General features: G+C 37.2%; 1 protein-coding gene across 4 annotated transcripts; it reads right to left on the reverse strand.

Annotated features, from left to right (window-relative positions):
• Window positions 1-1,263: 1,263 nt before the first annotated feature.
• LOC139984613 (immunoglobulin-like and fibronectin type III domain-containing protein 1) lies at window positions 1,264-18,188 on the reverse strand. 4 transcript variants are annotated; one of them, XR_011799123.1, is made up of 8 exons: window positions 15,988-16,059; window positions 12,227-12,303; window positions 11,666-11,897; window positions 10,344-10,667; window positions 9,626-9,702; window positions 8,845-9,155; window positions 3,167-3,183; window positions 1,264-2,333 (listed from the first exon to the last, which is right to left on the reverse strand). XR_011799123.1 is itself a non-coding variant. In XM_071998582.1 (6 exons), the coding sequence occupies exons 2-6, from the start codon at window positions 12,284-12,286 to the stop codon at window positions 9,153-9,155; spliced, it is 696 nt and encodes a 231-aa protein (XP_071854683.1). In that variant the 5' UTR covers window positions 12,287-12,303; window positions 17,888-18,188; the 3' UTR covers window positions 8,772-9,152. The 4 variants fall into 4 exon arrangements, 3 of the variants coding, with proteins under 3 accessions (XP_071854683.1, XP_071854677.1, XP_071854666.1); XM_071998582.1 differs by lacking the exons at window positions 1,264-2,333; window positions 3,167-3,183; window positions 15,988-16,059 and adding an exon at window positions 17,888-18,188 and having other exon boundaries at window positions 8,772-9,155; XM_071998576.1 differs by lacking the exons at window positions 1,264-2,333; window positions 3,167-3,183 and having other exon boundaries at window positions 8,772-9,155; window positions 11,708-11,897.
• Between the last annotated feature and the right edge of the window lie 247 nt (window positions 18,189-18,435).

The following is an 18,435-nucleotide window of genomic DNA, read 5'->3' on the forward strand; positions in this document are numbered from 1 at the left end:
GATAGGGATTGATTGCCTGCATGGAAGTGTCTCAGCCAGGGAGTTGTTATAGCAACTCAACACTGGTCTCAGAGACCTCGAACGATAAGTTTCCCGCCGAACAATTTCCAGGCAATCAATCTCAATTATTTTCGAGAAGTTAGCGATATATGCTCAGGTGTAAAGTGTTTTCTCTTCTATGATACAGTTATGTACAAGCTTCCGTACTTTCATGGAGACTAAGGGTACACGTTTTTTTTATTTTTTTTTATTTGCTTATTGGTTTTATGCGTTGGTTATATATTCGATTTTAACACCCCTGATAATAGGACAGGTTTGGTTATACGATAAGATAAGCATACATAGCAAACAAGAACACAACAAACAACAGAAGAACAACAACAGCACCCTCACATCCGCCCTCTACCCACAACCAATTTTCAAAGGTCAATATTTTCCAAAATAGAGAAGTCTTTCGAGCTGCGACGGATGGTAGCACCAACCGTGTCGAATATCGACTCAAACAAAATGATATGGTTGCAAAATATTATGAAAATGTAATAAAATAAAGCAAACAATGTTCAATGTTACACTGCAGTCAAAACTTTCAAGTTTGACCTTTGCTGACTTCAAGTATCCAGCAAATGTGCACTAATGCTGACCAGTTTACGAGGCCTTTGTATATGATTCTATTGACGTTCCAAAAAAGACAAACAAAAGGAAAGCCTCTTCTTTAGGGTCTTTTTAGGTACTTTTCACGGGGATGGTTAAAAAAAAACGGGAATGGTTAAAAAGGTTTTCATTGGTCTCACACTAGGAATTGGTTTCTTCAAAATATGACTAACATGTTACAATTCCTATGCGACAAGTTATCAATATATTTTGCCCTCGAGGACACCGCTAGATACTTCACGACTAAGACTCATTTAAAAATCAAGATTTTACCAATTACCTACCCCGACGTTAAAGAAGAAAAGAAAAAGTGACCATTGGGGGTAAGGGTGGAATGTTCGTTGATTTTAATTAATGAGTTCTTGGGTGATACAAAAGCTTGTTATACAGAAACGTGTGATACAGAAACTTGTTATTGCCTAATTTCGTCTCTTTTTTTGGTACGATTTTGGAGGATTTAAAGTAAACAATTGTTTCAAGTAACATAATCTATGCATTAACGGTTGAGTCATTAGCGTAAACACAGAGGGGTTGGGGGGGGGGAGGTGTGGGCCTATGCCCCCTATTTGAAATATTTCTTCTCCCCTAATAAAATCATAAGAAAATAGACACTGCCTGCCCCTCTTGCTACGCTGAATTGACCTTATGTAGTGTTGCGCCTAGACTATGGGTAGGGATCAACCACACTATGTAACACTATAGACGGGTAAATGGATCATACATATATGATGTAACATTATGGGTATAGAAATCAACCACACTTTGTAACTCTTTGGGTAGGGATCAACCACACTATGTTTAGCACTATGGGTAGGGATTAACCACACTATGTAAAAATGGGTAGGGATCAGCCCCATATACGTAAAAGTATATATAGGTAGCGATCACCCAACGAAGCATCTGTTTAATTTATGTGGGCTACAGTCTTCGATCTTCATACATTGCTACTTCCAATCCTGAGTTCCAGGTTTGATCTATTATGGCATGGAACGCCAAACAGTCTCATTACATGCGATGAAAATAACGTTTGGCAGTAGCAGAACAGCGATGGCGATGACGAGGATGAAGATGACGATGACGATACAGATGACGATTGTGTTAAAGATGGCGATGACGATGATGGAAGACACGACGATGAAGGAGATGACGATACATATGACGATGCAGTGCTGCCAAGTCACCCGCTTTGGGCGGGTGTCACCCGCATTTTCGGGTCGTCTCCCGCTCACCCGCCGACCTGTCCGAATCTCCCGCATTTTTGAAGAATCTCCCGCATTGTAGGCCCACAGAGTTTTTCCTGTGAAAGTGTTTCATTGCTAGCGTGAAATTCATTTCATCACACCAAAATGCGAATTATCTCAGAACCGCCAGGATCGGAAATTACTCAAAGCCGATCGTGCTAAATATGCCCGGCTGAAAGCAACGTTACCTATACGATTCGTGAAAAATAATACCGTTACGACACACGTGAACGCTACAGCGTCCGCGAAGATATTGAATGCAACCGAACGAAGTACGCGTGCTACTGCCAGAAACTACCGGTAGCTGTTGTACACATGCACACATCACCGCTGTATACCGTAGGCTATCGGTAGGCTATGTGAGGACATCGGATAGGAGTGAACAATTGAAGTGCTGAAGCAAGCCAAGATGTCGAGCCGGCGAGAGTATTTCGAGATGGTCTGTGAGAGGTTAGGGGGTGAGAAATCGATAGAGTTTTTTTTATTTCAAGATATTTTTTCCTGTGGAATGAAAAAAAAATAGACACAGTACAAATATGGAGACAGTATAGATTCAGCCAAGATGACCCGGGAAGTGATGTTTCCGGCCATCTGAGGGGCCGTAAGATCCCAAAATTTTCTTGTACGCTTCGCGCCAACTCATGGTGGCGCTCCGCTTAGATGGTGTACGTAACCAACAGCACCAGACAATTTTCACCCGCCTAAAAAACATCTGACCTTGGCATGTCTGGACGATGTTGTTAGAGATGGCGATGTCGGTAACATGAATGTAAAAAATTGTATATATATATATGCTTTGAGCGTCTTTTTAGTAAGTTAAGCTACTGTTCATTCATACTTAGTAAAGATTCCTAAATCTTATTGGTCCATTCAGGTCAGCTGACCGTGGTTAATCCTTTGAGTAACGCACGGTAAAATTACGGGGCATCACTTTAATAAATCTTTGGTTATATGTAACCAAAAATGTTTTGTTTTATGATTTTTCCCCCACACAAATGGTAGTGTATGAATGAACGCTAATGCTATCGCTGGATGCACTCGGGCTCCGCCCTCGTGCATCGCTTGCATTATCCCCCGATCGTGCATTAATCCTGTGAGTAACGCACGCTAGACCGTTGATTAACCCCTTATTATATTATTATATATACGATATTACGATATGTATATTACGATATTATTTGCTATCGTATTTAATATAGAGGAAGTTAAATATCATCTGTTAGCGGTATTCGTTAAGCAGGTCAAATAAAATATAACAAAATAAAAATTCTTACCTGTCATTGTACAGTCCCTGTAACAGTAAAAAAGTAGAGTATATGGAACATGGTGTATTATAGTAAGACGTTTACCATTCCAAATGATTTGAGGGTCAAAATGCAGAAAGCTGTTTGTCTTTCATTACGGTACAAAATTTGATGAAAATTTTCGCATGCGGGTATCTCTAACTCATAATAAAATGTTTTAATCTTTTCTAAATATTCGAAAAAGTTATAATATTTGATGAGTATATACTGACTTATGATAGTGTTTAAATAAAATGCAAGAAGGTATCAATAAATAGTATTCACTATTGTTTGCTTAGCGACAGTTGCTGGTGGTGTTGCTATGCACCAGCAACTGTTACGATATGAAATTTTTATTTTAGATTCAAATTATTAAACCACGTGACGATTTGACAAGTACGCATAATATTAATTACACAACAACTATACTACAACTTTACACGGAGTCTTTTCTTTACCAATATAGTGTGACTGTATATATGTTTACAACCTCCACCCCAGCCATGTATATTTGAAAAGTCAACCTTCCGGGGGGGGGGGGGGGGTGGGGGATAAATACGGGTGGACGGGACTGTATGGACTTCAATATCGAATTGTGTCTTTTTCTGTGCATGATCGAAACTCCGATTCATCACGCCTATCGGAGCAGATGATGGGGAAGGGTTTGGTTGTTGTATTTCCTTCTCCGTCTGTGCGTTTTTTGAAGAAAAAATGATAAGACCGATTTCCTGCATTCTAGAGATAAATTCCCAAATCATTATTATTTGTGTGCGTGCGTGCATGTGTGTGCAGACGTGACATTTGATAACCTCTCTTAACATACAAATCTATGGTAAAGTGATGTTGTTCCTTTCGAATTTTTTTCGAGAAAAATACAAATCTAGGTGTCACGTGATGTTGTATATACATCAATGGATAAGTTATGGTCATAACATAGGTTCCACCTTCAAATAAAGTATTATTATTAACAAGATAAGATCTTCCTATTTCTCTCAGTTTAGGGGATTTTAAACTCCACCGTAGCCGTTAAGAATACAGAGATAATCTTTTGAAAGGCTATAACTTTATGCTTCTATTCATTTCGATGTAAAATTGACCAAATATTCAAATCTCTTTTTTTATTTAATCAGGTCACAAATGGCCATTACAACATAAATTCGGTGGGGTTTTAACTAATATAATTATCTTCCGGTGAGTCGTTTGCGTCCAGCACCTATCAGGTGTTATAAGCAGTTACGTACACAGGAGCTGGGAGAATGGTGAGGGCGGGTGTTGGGAGACACCATCAAATAAAGTTGCTCCTGCACCTGGAAGGGTGGTATTGCCAGGGTCGGGACATACCACCCCCACCACCCGTGAAGTCAGCTTTTCCCTTCCTCTGGCCGGCACTAGCTCTCTATTTTTGTTTACGCTTCCAATCTGAAAACGTATTTACTTGTCTACTTAACTTCTACTTAATTTCCTATACTAGTCATCTTTTATTATTTATGCTATCATGCAGGACTGTTCATGCTAAGTAGGAGCGAAGGAGATTTTCGGATAGGGTGATTGCGAATTGGTTGGTGTATGGGTGCGTGTGCGTGTGTCTTGGAGGTGGGAGAACATGCTCCACAAAATATTTAGGTGTAGGAACCCTGGGGCAGTGGCTCAGCCAGAATTGTTTAATGAGTGGGTGTGTGTAGGGGGTTGGGGCTCCTTTACTTCATTGACGGTGACTGATTGGATAGTGTAAGTTTGTCAGTTTGGCCCCAACTTTCCTGGTTTTCACAATTCAGACTTAAACGAAGGAAATAGGCAACCAGTCAGCGATAAGTCTGCTTAAATTTGTTAGAAAGTACTATAGGCTCACATTAACATGTTTGCACAACCTTCATAAAGAGCATGATATATCCTACTTAATGCAATATTTGCAGTTTATTATTGATTGAAAATCATCTTTACCCTTGTGGAAACATGTTCACAAGGTCCTGAATATGGAAGAAAGCAACTTCATTAAAAAATATGATGTTTTCCATATAGCTATGCTTAATGTCAAGATGTCTCTGGGTGCAATGGAATTCATTTTGCACAATAAAACAAGAAGTCTACAGGGGACTCCAGTAAATTCTGTAGAGTACAGTGATTATAAAATAGTGATCTGTGCACGTAAATTGAAATGCGTGCTATTTAGTTGATCAACTTCAGGTTAAAAGAGGATAGGTAGTTCAGAGATACATTTGACATATCTTTCTGTAAATTGACATTGATAAGAACTTATTGTATGAACTTGAAAAAGTAAAGTATGCATGTTTATAATTGCATCGTGCATAGTGTTGAGATTCTGTTGATCTCCATAGTCTTGAAAACTTAGAGATATTTGTCCAATATTGTAAATATAGGTTTCTTAGCTGTCATGAACTTGAAGAATTCTTATATCTCTGGTCATCTAAAAGTGGTTATGTTTGTGGTCCCAGAAAATAAGTTTATTGTAAGTTTACTGTAATTTGAAATCTCTGGTAAGATATATGTTAATATGTTTTATTGATATTGTTAATGTAGGTGTGCTATTGGTCTTGCAGATGTAGGTGTATTTGTGTGGTCTTGAGAATGTAGGTGAGTTTGTGTGGTCTTGTTAATGTAGGTGTGTCTCTAGTGGTCCCGGAAATGTAGATAAGTTTTTTACTGGTCCCCACTCCTGTGAACCACTCGGGACGAAAATGCCGGTCCCCATATACCAGGTGCGTATGTTTGTCTGTGTGTGTGTGTTTGTCAGTGTACAATACATTGCCTTCTAGAGCCGATAACTCCTGGTGTCTGGGTGAGTGTTTGTCAGTGTATAGTACATTGTCTTCCAGAGCCGATAACTCCTGGTGTCTGTGTGAGTGTTTGTCAGTGTATAGTACATTGTCTTCTAGAGCTGATAACTCCTGGTGTCTGTGTGAGTGTTTGTCAGTGTATAGTACATTGTCTTATAGAGCTGATAACTCCTGGTGTCTGTGTGAATGTTTGTCAGTGTATAGTACATTGTCTTCTAGAGCCGATAACTCCTGATGTCTGTGTGAGTGTTTGTCAGCGTATAGTACATTGTCTTCCAGAGCCGATAACTCCTGGTGTCTGTGTGAATGTTTGTCAGTGTATAGTACATTGTCTTCTAGAGCCGATAACTCCTGATGTCTGTGTGAGTGTTTGTCAGTGTATAGTACATTGTCTTATAGAGCTGATAACTCCTGGTGTCTGTGTGAATGTTTGTCAGTGTATAGTACATTGTCTTCTAGAGCCGATAACTCCTGATGTCTGTGTGAGTGTTTGTCAGCGTATAGTACATTGTCTTCTAGAGCCGATAACTCCTGGTGTCTGTGTGAGTGTTTGTCAGTGTATAGTACATTGTCTTCTAGAGCAGATAACTCCTGGTGTCTGTGTGAATGTTTGTCAGTGTATAGTCCATTGTCTTCTAGAGCAGATAACTCCTGGTGTGTGTGTGTGTGTGTATGATACCATTTACATTTTTTGTGATTAGTAGATTAATACTGATGATCGCTCAACGCTTGAAACTCTGAGTTACAACTACTAGTGTTCACTAGTCTCAACTAGTCTCAACATATATATATATATATATATCAGTCGCGTATCCAGGATTTTCTAACCCGGGGGGGAGGGCGCGAATTACCATCTAAGCGGAGCGCCACCATCGGTTGGCGCGGAGCGTTCACGAAAATTTCTGGTTTTGATACCCCCCAGATCATCGGAAATGGCACTTCTCGGGCTTGAAAATGACCAACCAGATGTACACTTTTGCCTGAGAACCAAGTATTTCCCAAAAGTTTTTTTTTTTTCCATCCATAACCTTTTTGAAGATTGTAACCAGTCACACTTCATGTTCGACCTCATTGCATGTCCTATAGGGATCATTGCTTTTGTAGGTGATTCTACGTCACGGCCCACAATATCCGAAAGCCCTACTTTTGAAGGTTTTAAGCCCATTATTTCTTGAGAATTTGAAAATTCACATTTCTCGTGGATAAAAATCACTTCAAAACATACCCATAATGTTGCACAAAATTAAATCTATGAACAACCAATATAGAAAAACCCTCTTCAACCCCTAATAGACAGGTCAAAATTGCACGAGTAGAAGAAAGTAGAAGAAAGGGCTGCAGCCCCCCCCCCCCCCCCCCCCAGCAACCAAATTTTTTCCCATTTTTTTTGGTCACCTACTGAAAGAAAAATACATAGCAATTAATAGCTTAAAAATTACCTCCTTGGGATTTAAAATAAAGTTCTAAGCTTGGCCGACATTACTACTGTAAAAGAGAGTTTTGACATAAATGGATCTGTATGCTTTTTCTCCATCTACATAAGACATTTGGTTGTTTACATTAGCATCCGGCGGTATACTGTGCAACTTTCACGGACCGTGCGGTACACGATGCCATGCAATGTAATGACCGATGCTTGCTTATATGATATTGGCATCGAAATGTTGAACGCGCGCTTCGCACGCGAAAAATTTCGGCTTTTTTTTCGAGCAAGTCGTTACAGCGCCAAATCCAATTGGGCTCCTACGCCTTTGACTACACACATAGACAGTTTTTTAGGCTGTTCATCGTGGAACATGCGTTTCAATGATTGAAATGCATGTTCCACGATGAACATCATGATATGATGTTGTAATTGCTCTTTGCTTTACAAATTCGAACAGGCGTGTAGCGAGTAATTGCCAAGGGAGGGGCGAAGCCTGTAGGCAAACTATCTAAGCGAAGCGCCACCATGGGTTGGCGCGAAGCGTACAATAAAAATTTTGGCCGAAAATGCCTCCCAGATCGCTGGAAATGATACTTCCCAGGCCTTGTAAGTTGCATCTAAGCATTGTCTATTTTGAAATTACTAGCGATGTCATAAAGAAAATTTGCTCGGGGGGGGGGGGGGCGGTCGTCCCCTTCCCGAAATGCGTCATGTTCCCCGACGACTCGGTCGAGTTCAAGACCAGCCACAGTTGGTTCCATATAGAACAATTGTACTACAATTTGTACAATTGTTGAAGGCGTCCATACACACACACGCGTTATGATAGACCATATATAGTATTAATATAGATACATTAGTGAGAGAGGAAAAATGGAAACGTCAAAAATGGAGTTGTCGGTGTAAGGGGTAGGGTGAGGCGCACACCCCCTCCGTAATCCTTGATATGTCACTGGCTACCCTGTGTATATAATAGGGATCAGCGCTTTAACTATGACTGTTCCTCTTTCTCTTCCCGAGGTATTGGCTTTCTTCTACTCCCTCCTTTTCTTTTTCTCTCTTTTTTCTTTTTCTTTTCCCTTCCTTTCTCTCCTCCTTTTCTTTTTTCCCCCTCCTTTTCCCTTTTTTCTTCTCTTTTTTTTTCTCTCCACTTTTCCTTACCCGGGGGCGCGCCCTCAGCACCCTCCTGGATCCGCGTCTGTATATTTATATATATTTATATATATATATATTTATATATATATATATATATATATATATATATATATATATATATATATATATATATATATATATATGTGTATATATATACATATATATATATATATATATATATATATATATATATACATATATATATACTCGATACCTCTTAAGCCGTTAGAGTTCATTAATCATGAAAGGTGTCTGCAGCTATATATATTTGGGTCAAAAACAAATGTTCTTACTGCCTTTATTGCAGGCTGGTGAGTCTGTATGTTCACGTGGATATCCTTCTCCTCCATAGCCTTCTCTTACAACTGCAATACTAAAATTGTAGAGTGTACATTCGATCAAGTTCTCAAATTGATAAAAATGGGTTTCCATAGATGCGTTGTGTTTCACATTTTCACCACGTTGCCATTGACTAGATGACGTGTTCTTGTGGTAAGGAACATAGGCTATGATTGGAGGAATGCCTTGGTCTCTGTCAATAGTCCACGTATCCCACTGAATAGTTAATGTTTCACAGTCACGGTTCCATGTACTAAGAAAATCACTGAGAATAAGAATAGAAAAGAAAACGAACAATGAAGAAAATAAGACTATGGGCATGAACTTGACAATCTATCAATTTTTTTTTTTTGATAGACATGAGAGTTTCTTGCGATCTGATAAAAACAAAATATTTTTACTTTGATTAACCATTGAACCAACATTTGTAAGGCTGAAATGTGCTTATGGACAATCTATTCCGTAATATAAATAAAAACATACGCCCCCTTGTCGAGAAATTGTTATTAACACGAGGGCAAAATATTTGAGACGACTTCAAAAATGTGCATGAAAATACATGGATATGCCTATTTTACAAATTAACATCACTAGTCAATGTTCAATATGTTTGTTTATTATCCAAAATACTCATAATAAGAACTTAAGTAACTGAAACAATTCGCTTTAAATGAGATGTATCTGTCCAACGACTTCATAAATACATGTGATACTATAATTGTTTTAACACTATACCGTCCAAGTCACATTTATAAGCTCCTGTTGGTCCCCAGCTATAGACGTTTCGGCATTAGTTGGTGTGATACCCGGATCTGTGAATATATAACGAAGTTGCTGCAAAACAGATCATGACATTATTTTCTTAACAAGATAAGTAATGGATTTGAATCCTTAAACGGACCAATAAGTGGAATGAAATATTGACATATTCTACCACGTTGCTTGTATTACACACGTACACGTGTTAGTCTATATACACAGCTGATAAGTATTATATACGCAAATGGTATGAAAACTTGTGTCTAATTCACCTTTAAAGCGATAAAGAAATATCCTATGAGTATACAGTTGATGAGAAAATGTCTAATGGTCATAAAACCACAAGCCCCTAATATAGGTGTAGTATTTGAAATTGTCTTTTAAGTCACGTAAGCTTTATCGTGATTAACTTAGATCAAACCAATAATCCTCTCTACAACCAATGTAGTGACCATGGATTGAATAAAAGCTAGAATCATAGAAAGGGTGGGACTTCAATTAATGTGTTTGTCTAGTATTTGTATCTTGTTGTATCTGTTTTTCTATTTGTTAATATTATATTTTAAGATCGAAAACTCTGTAACAGTGTCATTGTTATTCTTTTGACGTCCTCTTCACATGCTTCCACCATTGATGACAATTACCGTATTTATTTTAATAACTTGTTCTACATTGAACTTCTATATTTCTTTACCGCGGCAGTATGTTTTAGTCCTAATTAAGACTGGACCCGGTGTCCCATCTCCATTAGGGCCTTCTCTCACAGCTGTAACTCTGAAGTCATATTCTGTGTCTGGTTCAAATGGTGTCATCATCACAGAATACATTTCTTGGTCGTCGCTCGCATTAACTGTTATAAAGGTACTCGGCCAGTCTTCGCTCTCCGACTCCTTGGTAAATAATCTAAATTCAACCACCGGAGGAGTCCCAATGACGCCATCCCATGGCGGCCAATTAACTGTTAGTGAATCTGAGCTGACATGAATGACTGTTGGAGCGGCTTGGTACTCTGGAAGTCCTAGACAAGTTATTATGTAAAATATGAAAGATACTACAAATTGAGTAAACAATATATATATATATATATTTATATATATATATCGTGCTACTAAAAGTCCACGACTAAAGAAATTTCACGTTTTGATAAGAATTAATTACTATCAATTGTTATGCATAGGTATGTGTGCTAAGAAGTTTCTGTTTGCAATCCATTTTCTGTAGAAAGTGAAGAATGTTAAAAATTGTACAAACATTGGTTTAAACAGATAAACGGTTCCTCAAATTAACCAATTATAACTGTTATAAGACGTTCATGAATTGATTGAATGATACTGGTAGCAACAATAAACCGACAATTGGAATGTATTATTATATTTGTTGATAATGAGTTTTATTCAAATATTTGGACCGTACGATAACGCTTGATCAAATTATATCAGGACAACATAAATATAAGCATTTGCTAAACTTTAGCGATGATGTAAGCTATTTATCAAGGTGGTTCAAATTCAATGCAACAAGTGAATGCTTAAATAATACAAAACATATAGATAAGCCAAATGAATGTAACATACATATCTACACCTTAGCATATAATCTGTCATCCTGCGTTGTTGAAACATCATATTTTTGGCTATTACACGGAGATAATTATCTCTAAGAAAAACGTTACTTTTCTATTGTTGTGCCCTGGTGGTTACGTTAATAATCTCAATATTTTCAAATTTGATCTATGTAAAAATACAAAGTTTGTATCAAGGGTGATGCAATGTGTACAATACAAACACCAAACTAGTCCTTTAATTCGCACGTTCTCATTCTTTATCATACGGATGCTCGCAGCATAAATTTGATCAGCGCGTAAGAGTCATTATAACGTAGTCATGTGAAGAATGAAAAGCGTTATCCTATCTGTTTTATAAAAATCCTAATATATAAATTATGGCATATGATGTAAAGCTCGGTTATTCAATATAACACATAAAAACTAGAAAGTTATAAGATTAACAAATATACTTGGAATATAGTAGTAAATTTCATCACTGCTAGAACTTTCACCTCCACTTGTTGCCAGCGTCATTTGGATGCTGTAATTCCCTTCTGGCTTGAGATCAGTGAGCGTCAATGAGGTATTTGAAGGATCTGTTATGGTAAATTTGCCTTCGTGTAGTGTTTCCATGTTAATTGATGCATAGAATATAGTTAACATAGTCACACCAGAACTACATGATATGTCATCAGTGGGAACCTAGGAAAACAGAACGGATTAAAATACAATTACAAGTGTAAAACATTAAGTGTTCTTATGCTTTTGGACAATCAAATCCAGCGAGATAAGCTGCCACCCTGTTTACCAAAGCATAATATGAAATAGGGCAGCCAACTTTTCTGCATAATTTCCCCTTGAAAGAACGTTCATTAATGGCTTCGTATCAACTATAAGGTTTAATAAATACAGGAATGTTACCGAATAATATAATAATCGACAAAACTGTAGCCATTTCCAATAGTGTTGGCATTCAGTTAAAATGAAGAACTTGACAATATCTCGGAGAATGAAAATATAAAAATTCAAACCTTCCAAGATATTTTCACATTTTCCTGATCTTCTCCATCGACTTCTGCAATAACATTCATTGGGCTAGCCTCAGGAACTTGTGTAAAAATGAAATAATGAAAATTAAATTCTAGTTATAAAAGGCAACGTCAATTGAAGATGGATGTAATTAAATGCTTAACTCAAGGTTTCCTACTAACGAAGAATCAGCTGACTCTCAAGGTGCACACGAAGCTCTTTTAGATGCTCTTATAGATGCACTATGAGTCCATAAAAAACTCGTGCACAGAAAATAGATGCATTTTGAGAACGAGACGCTCATGCCGAATAAAAATATTCAAAGGCTTACTACTGATGAAGCTCCTCCTATAAAAGTTGAGAGCAGAAACCGGTCTAGTTGGTCATAAGAACCTACGCTAGTCTTTCCTACTATTAAAAGTACACTCAATTCACCTAATAGGTGCAATTATGTTTCACCATTAGGAGCATGCTATAAGTTCATGTTCTTCGGGCCCTCCCTTAAAAATACTTCAGGTTCTTGGCCACTACGTTGCGTTAGATAGTGTAAAACCGCCTACACCCCCATTTCACACTGCGGGTATGAGTGAGCAAAGGCTGAACGTTTGCTGATTCAATCCTTTTACCACAAAGAAATATCACAAATCGCGGATAATTGGTTCTGGAGTAAAATGCGTTCTTGATTAATCAGGATTAGTTTGGGATTTCCAGTCGTAACGCTAGTTCATTCCACTCACGATACAAATTACTTGAGGTGACGTTTACACGTTTACATTATAGTTTCACTACTAAGCCTTAAAGAGTATCCTAAGTAGGGTATCTCTACTAGACAATGACCTACGTTGTCTGCAACCTTAAAACGAGGTTTAATTTAGAAGGCTGAATAGTACGACGGTTATATAGCAGTCGTTTGAACTCTTATATATTAATCTCTCTTTTTTTCAAAGCGAGGAGATCCAATATTGTTTTTTTCTGGACTGATTTAAAGCCCCGTAAATTGAGTTATTTTATATAATAAATAGGGAACAAGTGGAACTTGTATTATGTGGTACTTTAAAGCGTTTGTCTTATTTGAATTGAAATTGTTTATATTGTAGTAATTTATCATAAATTATAAAATTTGCTAATAAATATGGTAAACCATTTGCACTTTTTATGAGACATCTTATGAAATCATTGAAACATGCCAGTCTTTGCTCATTGTCTGGAAAAAAAATGCTCCGTTGAGAAGAAAAACATGCACCATGAAAGGCTGACCATCAAAGAATATCAACGAAAAGCCTAAAAATATAAAAAAGTTAGTCAGCCATGAAATAGTGATGAATACGATTAATGATATCGGTGAGCTATTGTTGTCCAGAACCATTGCGGTTCAAATTGGTAGACAGCAACACTCTCAGTTTGCATTTCTTGTTAGGCCAACTACACTGTGCACACAAGTTAATCACCGAGGGTAAATAGCCTAACATTAGACATCCGAGTAACTTATTTAGTAAATTTAATACGAACATATGAAATCAATCATTTGACTTGATAGTAATTTAAAACGGAAATCCTAGGTATAAAAGTTTGATGCATTATATTTATTTAAGGAATATTTCCCGAACCAGTTGCCACTTTGGTTACTAGAGGTTTAGCTGTCGTCATACTGGTGACTTAAGACGCAAGTTGAAAAATTTACTTAATTACTCATTAAATACCATCATTCTTCTTTACGCTAATGCATTTCTTACATAAATTAACTATCACATTAATATAATACTGTTTGGTATTGTGCATGGAGTTTTCGATCGTTTGATTATGAAATTCGCTGTAGCCTGGGTTTTTTTTTTTGCGTAGTGTCTTGTAGTATGAGGATTATACTTAATTTATAAGTATAGTGTGCTATATACATACAGGCTATATAGCACCGGTAATTATACAACGTGAAGAGATTGCTCGTGAGCAATCAAGACGGCCATTCCGTAGGTGTATAATTTCAAGTAGCTGCTTGTCTCCACAGTATACTAGATATGCTAGGTGACATGACTCACCAGATTGATGTCGAGACCTATTAATCAAAGAACGAGACAAAGAACATCATCAGATAATGTAGGTCAACGGTGCTCGTGATTGGTTTCATCTCACTTACATTTTGATTGTCTTTCTGGGTCTGATTCAAAAGGTACCGTCAACCTACCGTCCCTTCTAAACGTATGACCATATGACTTAAAGCAGATACAAATGTAAGGGAGTACCAAATTGGGGGGGGGGGGAGTTTCGGGGGAAGTTAAAATGTATCCGTGGGTCATATGTTCTTGCTAAATAATATTCACATGGATGTTATATATATATATATATATAGTAACCGCAATATTGTTACATATTTAGTTATATATATATATATATATTTACATATATATATATATATATATATTTACATATATATATAATATATATATAAATATATTATATTTATATATATATATATATATATATATATATATATACATAAGTAAATGAATAACGCAAAACTGACTTTTCCCAATTATTCATTTACTATAGAATTACAGTATATAAAAAGCCGATATTTTCATGAAATCCATTCCCTCCATTGTGTCGAATGAGACTGAGGTTTACATCCTGGTTACACTAGATACAAGGAAATGTAGCTACTGACTGGCGCCATAGCATATACATGGCTATATTGGGATCGCCACATACAAAGGGCTCGGAATCTCAGTTGGTAGATCGTCGGGCTGGGGATCCAGTGGTCATTAGTTCGAATCCCGGTTTGTTCAACAACAACAACAACAACAACAACAACAAAATATTTAGCGCTTGGTCTGGCAAGAAATAATATTTATATTGTCTACCTACAATAACACTTCTAATTTTGGAGAAAACTTGATGAATTATTGAATTTGTCAAAACTATCAGATTTATCCTTCACCCGAACGATGTTTTTAGTGAGAACGAATGATTATGCCGTACATAATTCTAGTGAACATTCATGGTATACTGTCCTCTTCTGCATAAAACTATTCAGTGTATTTTTTTTTTATTGATAACTTTTCTTGATCTTCTGCTTCTCCTTGCAAAAACATCTTCCCATAACACGTCATACAAAGACAAAGGCATTCCAAGCACACACAAACTTAAAGGTACTCTTTCTGGTGAAATTATATAGAATATCTATCAGATACAGGGTGATGCCATAGTGTTATATCCATGAAAAATTCGAAGTGTTATAGGCATCGTGATGTGCGTTCATGCTGCAGTGAATTCAATTTTTTTCCTTGAAATATCTTAATAACTGGATATTTTCAGCATTGTCGAAGTATCTAAGAATATAACAGCGAACCCATGTACATTGTGATACTGTACTCATTCACTATTTCCTTTATACTTATTATATAGAAATGGTGCTGGTCGTACTGGAATTTTCCTGGCAGTAAAATCCGAAATGGAAAGGATGAGGATGGAAAACAAAGTTGATTTATTCAACACAGTTCGACAGCTGAGAGGAAGCAATCATATTATGATACTTTCAAAGGTTGGTTCACGTGTTGCTCATAGCAATGTACTCCACCATACTAAGTACACTGGCTTCTATTTGAATACTCATACTCGTTTAAAAAATGAAAAGAGTATCCTTTTGGTTGTGTGACCCAATCAACTTGTCTTTCGGGGATATTTCCTACCACTTGTCATATGCGCACATGTAAGAGTAGCGGTTAGAATGTCCTCCGCAAACATAATACATTCCCCGTTCAGCCCTTACCGGAAACGAGATTCCCTTCACATATCATCAAAATGCGGATATGAAGTGTTACTGGAAGTATTTCGTGATAGTACCTTTCTGGTTTGAAAATTAAAAACAAAAAATTTATTTTTTGCAAATGTCGTTAACAATGACTACACTGTAGCGATGATCAATAGGGGTGCCGGTCTCTGGTGCAGGCGAGGGTACGAGAAGTACACGCTAGCCTCGCAACACACTAAACACTCGTACAATAATAATGGTTGGTAAAAGTCGGTTCCCACCTACGATCGTCATCGGAATGTAGTCCAAGTTTCCTGTCTTTGTGATTCACTTAACTAAAGAACTTTGCAGTAACATGACTGATGCAAACTTTTCAAATATATCTAAAACTTTATCTTGATTACAATTTCCTTTAATTTGCAATATATTTGGATGTGGTATAGCAATGTAGTGTGAAAGCACATATAACGAGCACAGTAAAACGCAGTTGTAACTTTTAAATGCAGTTCGTATAATGTATCCTCATTTTGTACACAGGATGATTACGGTCTTTGTCATCACCTTCTCAAGGAAGATAATCCAGAAGAACCAGAATATGCCAACATATGATAACAAAACACAAAGATGTATGTTTTAGAAAACCGCAAAATAATACGCAGGTCACGTATAATGCTCAGTGATATTTTGTCTTTAATAAATGCTTCAATCATTGCAAGATATTAGCAACATTTGTATTACACAACTATGAATATCACTGCTTTAAGCAAATGACATGAATGATATGTGTGTTAAGAACAAAACTTGATGTAATCGAATTACAATAATAGATGAAAACGTGTATGTATAACAATAATTCAATGTTCTTTGTCTAAATATATTTCAGTACAGAGCCGTAGCCTGGGTGAAATCCCTAGCGGGCAGCGGAGAGACATCACGTATCGTCCAAATGTCACGAATTGATGCTTTTGATGTGCGTATATATCAGGGCCTTTTTGAGAGAAAAAATGGGGAGGGGGCAGTCCCAGAAAGGGACCAAACTGACACTATCTAAGCGGACCGCCAACATTGGTTGGCGTATCATAGCAAGGAAATATTTGTCTAAAATTGCCTCCCAGTTTGCCGGTGATGGCACTTACCAAGACCTGTAAGTTGCATCTTAACATTCTTTAGTTTGAGATCTCGTTTAAGTAATTTACACTTCTAAAAATTGTAAATTAGAAGAAAGAAAACAAAATATTCCTTCGGTAAATGGGACTTAACGTTTCTTTATAAACTCTGCTTCATTCATTGTTTAACACAGGTAATTGAATATATAAAAGCACTCGTGCCTTTCATCTTGAAGTTGCACAATAATGGCTTATGAAATCATAAGAAATGATATGAACATATCGCTCAAACTAACTGAAATAGCGCATAATGTCCAGGCGTTCACATTACCGTAAGCTTGCTTTCATTTAGGAAGTGGTAATCTCAGGGGGCATCTTCGTCCTACATATCCGCCCGCAGGCTGCGGCCATGGCATAACGTTTTTTTGTGGCAGAAAAGGTGACATTTGCCTACATAAACCAATCTGTTACTTTAACGATTTTTTTTCCTCTTCGTACTCAGAATATTACGAAAATCACAGAAACCTTCGAAAAGCATGTCTAGTCCCGCTTTAGTCTGCGTAGCCATGCATGCAAATGTTTCACAAATTATCACTTCCTGGTTTACATGCGATGACTCAACATAGGCCTAATGTAGGTTAGTAACTAGCCTATAGGTATAAGTATGCATTATAGTATATATTTTGTGTTAAATAAGCACTCAACAAAAACAAAAACGACAAACTTAGACTTGGTCATGTGATTTTGTTGATAACTATTGGATACCAATAAACGATTGGTCTAATTCTTCCGCGAGTTAATATATTACATACCCCCTAAACGCCTTTCCAACGAATAACGATGAAGGCGGGAATTGTATCCTTCCCCTCCTTTTCTCTTGCGCACACCGATGTCGTTTAATTTTAAAACAACCTTGCAGCTTTCCACCCAAAATAAACAATTCTTACATTTAAATAAGCCGCCCCAGAAGGCTATGTTTCAATGATATTGTGACGGGGTCCTGTACATATATTACACAACAAGTACCGGTACAAAGTAAGACGTGAACAGTTAAATGTCTTTCTGCTCTTTATTCCTCCTCTCTCTTTCCGTCCTCCCTATTAACTCCCCTTTCTCAACTGCCAAACCAGTCCAACGCAAATGTACATAAAGGTAAAGAATGTCACAACAAACGCTGTACAAGACTAACAATAGGGGACACTCTCTATGCATGATTAAATACAATAGGCACCTGAGGTGCAGGAATTTAGTTATGCAAATACATGTTGTTACCTAATACACATGCGCAGTTACCTTTGGACATACGTAGTTGGCTGGAGAGCGCCCCCTGTATTAAGAATGGAAGAAATATATAATCAAC

Source organism: Apostichopus japonicus, chromosome 2, assembly GCF_037975245.1.
Source record: "Apostichopus japonicus isolate 1M-3 chromosome 2, ASM3797524v1, whole genome shotgun sequence".
Taxonomy (NCBI): domain Eukaryota; kingdom Metazoa; phylum Echinodermata; class Holothuroidea; order Aspidochirotida; family Stichopodidae; genus Apostichopus; species Apostichopus japonicus.